The sequence below is a fragment of the Carassius carassius genome, chromosome 12 (genome assembly GCF_963082965.1).
Source record: "Carassius carassius chromosome 12, fCarCar2.1, whole genome shotgun sequence".
Lineage (NCBI taxonomy): Eukaryota > Metazoa > Chordata > Actinopteri > Cypriniformes > Cyprinidae > Carassius > Carassius carassius.
In genome coordinates this window covers 14223275-14233264 of record NC_081766.1, presented here as the reverse complement: position 1 = coordinate 14233264, position 9990 = coordinate 14223275, and the positions used below count along the sequence as shown (strand labels likewise).

Below are 9990 nucleotides of genomic sequence, written 5' to 3'. Positions count from 1 at the left end.
AATGCAAATGAGAGAACAGCTTATCCACAGCAGCATGTTATTTCTGCTGCATCCAATTAACCTTCCACTAATCCAGTGGCTCACGGAGCCAGCAGTAGATCACGGTCAAATACAGGCTATCAAAGTGTGGAAAGTCACTGTAGAAGTGCATGTGAGTATCAAAGTCGGCTAAAAATATAAATAAGAGTAATAATGGTGCACAACAGTACAACTTTGATACAAAAGTCATCAGTGGATAAACAAGCATCAGCTGTGTTGAGCACTGTTGTGCTAATTTCTTGGAAGTAAATTTGTGTTCCATGAATTGGGAAATATTCTGCATTTATTCTTCGGACAGTAAGATTACTGTTCAGCACATGTAACTCTTGAAGGGGAGGGAAGAATAGACAGAGAGAGAAAGAGAGAGAGAGAGACTAAGGGGATTAGGAGGCTTCTCTCAAAACAGTGGCCATGCCAGTCAGAGCATTTTCATCCTCACTTTGAACTATTGGTGAATTCTCCAACAAGAGACAGATTGGATCACAGAGCAAGTCAAGTGAAGAAAAAAATGGGATAGTTAAGGTTAAAAAGGTTTGGGTATTTATGTGATAATCAGAAACTAAGGCTGGACTTGACTACAACCAGTTCTTGAAGAGCAGAGGATATGATATGGAAAATGTGTATCTAAAATATATTTGATTTCTGGTTCCAGTGGCTTTCTTCTCTTCATACCATCAAGAACTGGTGTTTAGGATTACCATTCATTATGTGACAGTCTCATTCTTGATCCGACGTGGTTTTTGGTTTTGTGTTCCACCTGTTGGATAGTTAAATGGTGCTAATGACTGAGAATGGTGTTGCAGGAGGTGTACTTCTGGTCAAAGATCACCAACACCGCACCGGCCAAAACCGAGTGAGAGACTGGAACAATGAAGAGTCCTCAATACAAAGCTCCTCTTTTGTGGTACCAACAGAGGACTGTTATTATGCAGATGATGAAGAGCACCATCGTTATGATGATGATGATAATGATGATGACGTCTACCAAGAATTCGAGGAGTTGGACTTTTCAGAACTACCAGATACCAAGAGCATTGTGTCAGACGATTCCTTCTACCCACCTGATGATTCGCTCCACTTTGAAAAATGTCAGAATCCTGAGAGCCCCGAGCCAATCAGCTTCTTCAAAGCTTGCTGCACTAACAACGCCATCATTGTCAAAATCATGATAAGACAAGGTGTGACGGAGGAGGAAGTACGAGAGGTGGACAAAAATAACAGAGTAAGTTTTGCTACAGTTGTGAAATGTGTATTTTCAGTGCCACCAAACTGAAATGTAAAAATGACTGTTTTCAAACAGGTTTCCCAAACCCTGCCATTAGACAGACAAATACAAAGTTCCACCCCCCAAACACACCATTGGTTGAATCAGTGCTGTTTAGATGCTCAATGTAAGAAGTCAAACTGTACAGCTACAAATGGTTTACTTAAAGTTCTCTGCATATTAGGTTGCGATATACAAAATAACATTTAAGCTTTAAATATTGTATTGATCTTTTATTATTTGCAAGAGTACAGAAGATCGGATCAAACACTGAATTTTAAAGCTCACATTCGGTTCAAAGACAGCTCTGAATATATTTAAGTGGTCTTAAAAGGAAAAATAAATAAATATCTAGTTGAACTAATACCTAGTTGGTCTTTGGTATAGGACCACAGGTGGTTGAAACGTTATCAGTCATAAGAATTCAACTGCAGGAATGTATTCATGCTGGAAGATCTATCATTATGATTGCTTTGAGTTTTCTGAATATTGGAACAACAAATATATATTTCCAGAATCCATTAATCAAACCTTATGTTTAAAGAGTACCATTCTTGATTGGCAAAAGGCCTTTCACTCCGCTTAGCTCTGAGAAGCTTACAATTATGATAATGTGGGTGATAACAGTGTCATGTTTATGCTAGGCTATTATCATATCAAAGAGTCTTTAAGCATGCATGATCCACGCAGTGCTCCTCAGGGAATGAGCTCATGCACTGAGGCTGTCTCCATCCTCCATAAATACCGACATTGTGCTGAAGTGAGGCTGAGAGGCAGAGACACTTTCATGCGTACATAAATATGATACTGAAAGCACAGTCACGGTTAATGTTGTTAACTAAAACCAAAACTATTAAAAAAAAAAATTTTTAATTGAAAAAAAGATAAAACTTTATTAGATAACCACTTGTTGGGGTTTGGCAAATGCATGAAATAAGTAAAATTACTACAATTGAAACTGAAATCGATATAAGTTCAAGCTAAATAGAATAAAAAAAGCACAAAACTAAAGTGAAAAAGAAAACTGAAACCATAAAAATAAAAGCTAATTAAAAGTATTAATAAATGCTATAAAATACAGCTAAAATAACACTGACCTACTCTGGCTGAATTATAAATACACACACACACACACACACACACGAAACATTCAAGACATTTCTAAGTCAAATATTTGTCTTGACTTGATGTCCAGTTGTGTTGTGACACTGTAATCTCCAGCTGACATCTCATGGGTCAGCCAGCTAAGCCCTGTAACAGATGGGAGTTTGGATTGCAGTCTGAGATGCAGCCCAATCAGATCGTAATCATGCCTGAGCTTTTAAAAGGCTCTCGAAGATGTCAAAATACTGCAGTGCTCTGCCTAGACAGGGATTTTTTTTCTGCATGTCATATGAGGGAAGAAACCCTAATTTGTCCATGAAGCACAGAACTTACAATGTAAGCATAATTCCACTCAAAGGAGTCTGGCTGCAGGCCATAAAAGGCTAAATTTGAATCCGTCACCCATTGTCATGCTAAATTATATATGAGAATTGAGATGACTTCCTTCCCCAATGAATCATTTGAACTCAAATTGCATTGACTTCTACTAAACGTGTCTGTGTTGCTGAAAATAGAGCTATAATAAATGAAGCATCATGTATTGTCCCAGTCCTTTGTGCCTCTCCATTTACTGAGACCACGTTGGTATTGAGAAAGCTTTGGTGCATGGTACAAGCATTGAATTTGTTAATAAACATATTATTTAACTATTCATCAATGTTAAATAACACTCTATCTAAGACTGTACGCTTGGTCTATGACTCACACTTAACTCAGATGGTGCAGTTTAAAAACTGTTCTGAATGCAAACAGAAAAAACACACGCACCAACAAATGGTTACTCACACCGAGACAGAAAATGCTCTGTGGCAGTTAAAGACATGTAGTCGTCCTTTACGACTCTACGACCCATTTGCATGTAAATGTCTCCTAACTAACACAAGCCCTCATCATTTGTTTAATACAAATCTTATTCTTCTGCCATTTAGCATGAGTGAAATTATACGTGCATCACAGTTAAACAGCACCATTAAGAACTAATATTTAACAATCCTTTCTGCGGAATGATCAAACTGTTGCGCAGCACTGATAATTAAAAACGTTTTTGGTTCAGGAATCCCGCTGTCTGTGGGGATGCATATCCGATAGCTTAAAGTTTTAGATTTCACCTTGAAATTTGTATTCATCTTCACTGCTGAAGTCCTGTTGATCTCAGGAGTGGGAGCTTTAGATGGTTAGAGAGGCTTTCCTTTACAATCATCTTACGACAGCATGACATTTCGCTTCCCTGTGAGACTGTGTTGTGTAACCTGATACAATCCCTATGAAGTGTCATTAGGATCTACTACTAAGTAGAAATTGCTACATCTCATATTGTACTGGCTATTGGCCCGAATAACCTTTATATATTTAAAATATATGATAAATAAAATAAAAAAACATTAATATTCGCAAGGGAGCCTATGTGACTAAGAGAAGACAGACAATGCGTCCTAAATTGGCTGCACTTCGATTGCATTATAGCAATAATCATTTTCAGTTTCTTGATATTCTGGAGTTAAGAACCATAAATGGCAGCAGACAGGCGCTTTGAGCTCAGAGGGAACTCCATACTAAATCTTAGCTAATAGTCTTTATGGGGCTTACCATCTGCCTGTAGTGCTCACAATCTGGAGACGCAAAAGAAAATGGAACTGCTCTGTACTATTCAAGTAACGCCTCTGACCTCATACATTTGTTTTAATTCCCTCATAGATTCCCTTTGAGATTTTGCATATGGTACTACAGTACACTCAGAGAGCGGGCCTCTCTGTGTTTGCACTGCATTTGTCTATGACTGTACAGCTGTAAAGTTTGTTATACTTGATTGTTAGACAATGCAAAGAATATTTTTATCTTTCATTTTACTGTATTTAGATACAGTAACTTATTTAGTTAATGCTGAAATACTTTCTTAATACTTATTATGCAAAAAATAAAAAATAAATAAATAAAACTATAAGTCATTAACTGCATTTCGCTCAAACATGTAAACACTGTGGCCATTTCAAAACATTGTTTGTTTGAGTGACACACACATACTCAAACGTACACTGGTTTAACCAATGGCAAGAGTTTGAAGGTGGGGTTATCATCACATGTCCAACCAATGGAAAATGAGAGGAGTTCATACTCCATTATTGTGCCCAGATACCTCTACCAGTCAGAGAAATGAAAGAGCAAATGAGCTCTGTAGTGCCTGCCCACTCCAATAAAGCACTGCCAATGGTGAAACTGACTCAGTCACCATATATATATATATATATATATATATATATATATATATATATATATATATATATATATATATTGCAATTTTGGTTCATAGCTTATAACTCTTGAGTGATAATCTTTTAAAACTTTAATGGAAAGAATATGGCACACTTTAATTTGGGGACCAATTCTCACTATTAACTAACTTTTAACTACAACTTTTGCCTCAATAAACTCATTATCTGATGTTTATTAAAATTGAGGTATGAGGTACAATTAAGGGATGTAAAATATGGTCATGCAGAGTAGGATATTAATATGTGCTTAATAAGTACTAATAAACAACCAATATGCTAGTAATAGGCATGCTAATAAGCAACTAGTTAAAAGTGAGAATCTGTCCCTACACTAAAGTTTTACCAAAGATACTTCCAGAAGCAAGCTCCCTGAAAACATGGGGAGGCACTGTTGCATACACTATGCTTTTTGCACACTAGCCTGTAAAATACAGAAGTATGCATAGGGTAAACCTTAGCATATTTGCAAATGATTATTTGCACTTAATATAAATGGACAATTGTTGTTCATTTAAATTTTATTTGGATTTTAGATGTATTTAGATGTATTTTAGAATGTCTCACTTCACCTGTAAAACCCATAGAAACATTGTGACAGTAAGGACTAACTATAGGCTACACTTACCAGTCTAAATATGCTTCTGCATTTATTCTGAAGATCACGAGCTCAGCAGCCTCATAAATAAGGCCACTCAGCCCAGGTCTCTCCTACCCTCAGAGTCCCTCCAAAGATGGATGTGGAAACTCACCCTCCAACAATCCCTACCCTTAAATGAATGGTTACATAGTAGGGTTCAACCACTTTAATGCTTCTGCAGTTTGTACGTTAAAACACTTTCTTCAGCAGTAATGATGGACATCCAGGAAAATGACTTTAGATGACTAATTTTTCCTCTCCACTGCTCAACAGACGGGTCTGATAGTGGCGTGTTACCAGGGCTACGTGGATGTGGTCATTGCACTTTCTCAGTGTCCATATGTGGATGTGAACTGGCAAGATAAAGAAGGGAATACGGCTCTCATAACTGCTGCACAGGCAGGTAAGGGAAGTGGTGCAATTCAGCTATCAAAGGCAATAAAATTACAATCAGCAACTCCCAGTAGATCCCCAGTAGATAAAAATGACGAGGTATAAAAAGAAAAGAAACACAAATTTCATTTCATGCTGGTTTGAAGGATTTGAACACACCCCAAAACTTAAGTATTAAACTTCAGCAGTGTTTGTTACAGAATCACACATCAAATCATTATTGTTCAGGAGACTTTTCAAAGGACCAGACGTGTTTTTCCTCCTCATGGAACACTTAAAAGAGAACAAAAAATCCTCTATCCACCAAATGAATGAAGGACCATGTATAGGGACTAGATCATCATAAACTTGGGTCAGAAGCAGACACCTACCAACCACCCAGAACACCCTAGCAAGCCCATACAAAGTCACTACAAAGCTTCATAGAAACGCAGTTTCACAATAGAGTGGCAGTAACTTTTGCATGAGTTGGCAGTTTAAATGCTTATAACTGGTGTTTATATTGCATCTGTATTTCTGAAGCTCAAACAGTGGAACACAGAGATCATAGGTTTGATTCTCAAGGAATACTTGAACTCATAATATTGCTTTGAATAAGTGTCTGCCAAATGCATAAATGTCCTTCTGAATTATAGGCCACAGTATGATTACCAACTACCTGCTGAACTATTTTCCCGGGCTTGACACTGACTGCAGGAACTGCCATGGCTTCACAGCGATGATGAAAGCAGCTATGCAGGGTCGAGCTGAATGCGTACGGTCTCTTATGATGACAGGTACAGTATCATAAGCTGAAAAATGTATACAGGTTCCTACTTTAGTTCAAGCATACGTAATAATCTTCAAATTTGTTCCTCAATGTGGGCAATAATTTTCCATCATAAGACCTATTGTCTGATATTTTTCCTTATGCAGGAGGAGACATTGAAGCAAGGGACTTAGGCCGTAAGCTGACTCCACGTGAATGGGCCCTGTTCACGGGCCGCTACGAGACTGCCAACCTGATGGCCCGACTGATGGAACAGCCATGTGCCGAACAGTTCTGTGACTCTTACCACATGGAGTGGCCTATGCTAAGCAAACTGGTGGCTTGTTCAAAACAGCCCAAGTCCTGCTGGAGAAAGTTCTCAGAGTGCGTCTGTAACTTGTTTACCATCAGTTTGAAGACCAACCCTTTGGATGAAGGCGTCATGGACTACATGGTGCGCATGACCACAGCGCTGGCCAGCCCTTTCATAGCCACCGCCTGCCACACCGTGTGCCCGGGCAGCCCTCCGTGTGTAGGAAAACGTCGCCCTGCTGTCCAGGACATCCTCCGTAGACAGCGTCTGGCTGAGCTGAAGAACCTTGGGCCTGAGCGCCTCAACAACTACAAGCGCCTATTCCAAAACTCCAGGGTGCTGCTGGTGCCGAAGAAGCAGGAGCGGCGTGCCAGTCTGCAGCCGCAGTTACTGCACAGTGTCGCGATTGCATCCACCATGGCTCTGAGGAGAAGCAGCCTGCTGCCACTTCACATGATGCGCAGGAGCAGCGTCCGTCCTGGGATCGTGGTTCCTAAAGTCATGTTGTTGAAAGCACCTCCTCCTTCATACATCCCTGAGCGTCCGCCGCGCAGAACTTCAAAAGAATCACCACACATACAAATCCCTAAATGGAAGTACAAAGCTCTAAAGGAGGAGAGGAAGAAAGCTGAACGCTTGGAAAGATTGAGACTGCCTACTGGGAGCAAAAAGTGATGTGGCTTTTGATGCCTTAGTGTTTTTAAGGAAGTTTTCCACTGTGAAGGCTTGTGGTCAGTGTGAGGGTCAGGAATACTCATCTTTCAATATTCTTTTAGGCTGCTATAGATGGTAGCTATAATATTTGCTCTTACTGATTTATTGTTTTTAAGTTGTAATGATTATAATTTATAGAAATCACTAATATTTAATGCATAGTTTTTTTGTGCGTGATTCATTATCTTGAGCAAAGTCATAGAACGTTTATGCATACTAAATTCTATTTTTTTATATTACTCTCAAAGACTGAATTTTTAACAGGGAGTCTTATATTAAAAAACATTAAACATAACAATGAAGGACTTTCTTAACTATGAAATACTACATTTAACCTTGACATGTTCTCTTATCTTATTAATACTAAGGTTGTTAAATCAGTATGCCTATTATTGAGTCTGTGTTACAAAATGTTGCTCGTTTTGTTGAGATATTCACACTGACCACAAGATATTTCCTGTAAGTGTGACTTCAGATTTTTTACCTGTCACATCATAGGTAACTACCATTTGCGGTAAACTATTTGCGCTTCAAACCAGATATGAATGAAAAGTAAAAATATTACCACTATTACCAGTTTGCAGTTTTTACAGCTTAAATAACTGAAATGCACAAGGCTTCGTCAGACACTTTCTCTCTTTCTCTCTCTCTTTTTTTTTTGAAAGAGAGCCGTTTTCTGTGAATGTGCGAGAGAAGATCCGGTGCATTAGCCGCTGTGTAGGGAAATAAGGACAACAACGTGCAGTAAACGGTAAAACTGTTTGCATTACAAAGTGTGTTCGTAATTAAGATAATAGCCTACATTGAAATAATATGTTAAGACACCAGTTTGCAATATCAAGCAGCAAAAAAAGTTGTTTTGCACAGCTAAAAATAGCTGGAAGGGAATGACACCAGAAGCCAGACCTATACAATTTACAAATGACCGTGGGGGAAATAATGCTGCGTTCCAGGCAGGTTTTTGAGCCCGGAAGTCACGATTTCAAACCACGACTCACGACTTTATAGCGTTCCAGGCAAGTCACGCCAAACTTCCTGAGTGCAATAAGCAATTGTAGCTAGATTATTAATTTTATTGCAATGTTATATTGTCCTAAAATCGTTTTTTAACGTGCACCACTTGCGTAAACACTGCATCCATAGGCAATATTATCCGTAGAGGCTGCCATTGTTGTTTCGCAGGCTATGTGACGTCAGAGTTCGTAACTCGGAGTAGCCTACATCTATCTAGTACGAGTTCACGGGTGGGAAGTCACGGGTTTGACTGCTGTTCCAGTGCAGTTTCACGGGTAGAAGGTTGGAAAAACACGGGTTACGGGTTGCCTGGAACGCGGCATAAAGTGGATAGGATTTTTTACGTGCGGTTGCTTTGTCTGGTCCGAACCCGAGTTTGAGTCTGCTCCCCCTTCTCCCACCCCTACAGGGGTCTACTTCCCCCCTCTCCCACCCCTGGGGTCTACTTCCCCCTCTTCCACCCCTACAGGGGTCTACTTCTTTGCTTAGTGACGGAGCAGGAAAATACGGCAAAATGCGTAACATTCCTCTCACCACTTATTTAAACTCGGGTTCGTAGTCGGATCAGGAAATCGAACCAAGTGTGTAAGCACCCGTAACCAAATGTGGTGCGCATGCGCAAAAGACGCTCTGATCAGGCAGTTCGCTCATGTTCAAAGTGGGTGTTGAATTAGGTGTCATAATGAAACGATTCAAATGTAGGCTATTGCTACAAAGTAAACTCTTTAAAAAAAAAAGAAAAAAGAAATACAGGCTAGAAGTCTGAGATAGTCTAAATAGCTTTAGATTTAAAATCTACGTTGGATAAATTAGACAATCAATCATAAAGATGTCAAATGAACGTGTTGAAATAAGGGGTGCATCTGCACCAGCAATGCAGAGTGAAATGGGTAGTCCAGTAGGGGTCAGTATTACACCTAGTCAGTTGCTATAAGGCCTACATTCCCAAAATACACAATCCAGACATATCCGCTCCCAACATGCATTTTGCAATGTCCATATCTTATGCTCCTACTTTAGCAATAAAAACAAAACAAAAACAAAATTCACATCACACCATCACCACATTTCTTTTCATCAAACTGAACATGGATTTATACTCTCTTACAGCATTGATGAGATTGAATAGATGAGATGGGACGTGGAGGGCCTGGTGTTTCAGAGCTACAGGCAAGGGTTGTCGTTTAGCGCCTGCCACACGTATTTATACTGCAGACTGGTTCTCAGGACAAAGTGAGAAGCACATAGCCTGTCAATGTCAAAATATCTCTCTGTGGGGAAATGGTAATAAAACAGTCGTGATGAAACCCTAACAGGAGCTCGCAGCTTGCCTGCCTGGCCTCTGATAGCTATCTAGGAATTCCATCAAAAATACAATGAATTGAAAACTCATGCCAGCACAAACTAACAGAAATCTGTTAGGGCTGATGTCTGGAACACAATAAATGCAGCTCACTCGATCGAAACAAAATACATGGAAAAAAAATCAGTGAT

General features: G+C 39.3%; 1 protein-coding gene across 1 annotated transcript; it reads left to right on the top strand.

Moving 5' to 3' along the window:
• The first annotated feature begins 201 nt into the window (after positions 1–201).
• On the top strand, positions 202–7509 carry LOC132154203 (ankyrin repeat domain-containing protein 33B-like). The gene is made up of 4 exons (XM_059562787.1): positions 202–1261; positions 5588–5717; positions 6343–6483; positions 6623–7509. Exons 1-4 carry the CDS (start codon positions 812–814, stop codon positions 7441–7443), a joined length of 1542 nt encoding a protein of 513 aa, XP_059418770.1. The 5' UTR covers positions 202–811; the 3' UTR covers positions 7444–7509.
• Positions 7510–9990: the final 2481 nt, after the last annotated feature.

Coding starts and splice junctions, on each gene's coding strand:
- LOC132154203 (XM_059562787.1), top strand. CDS start 812: ATGGTGCTAATGACTGAGAATGGTGTTGCAGGAGGTGTACTTCTGGTC. Junction 1,262..5,587: donor AGGTGGACAAAAATAACAGA/GTAAGTTTTGCT, acceptor ACTGCTCAACAG/ACGGGTCTGATAGTGGCGTG. Junction 5,718..6,342: donor CATAACTGCTGCACAGGCAG/GTAAGGGAAGTG, acceptor TCTGAATTATAG/GCCACAGTATGATTACCAAC.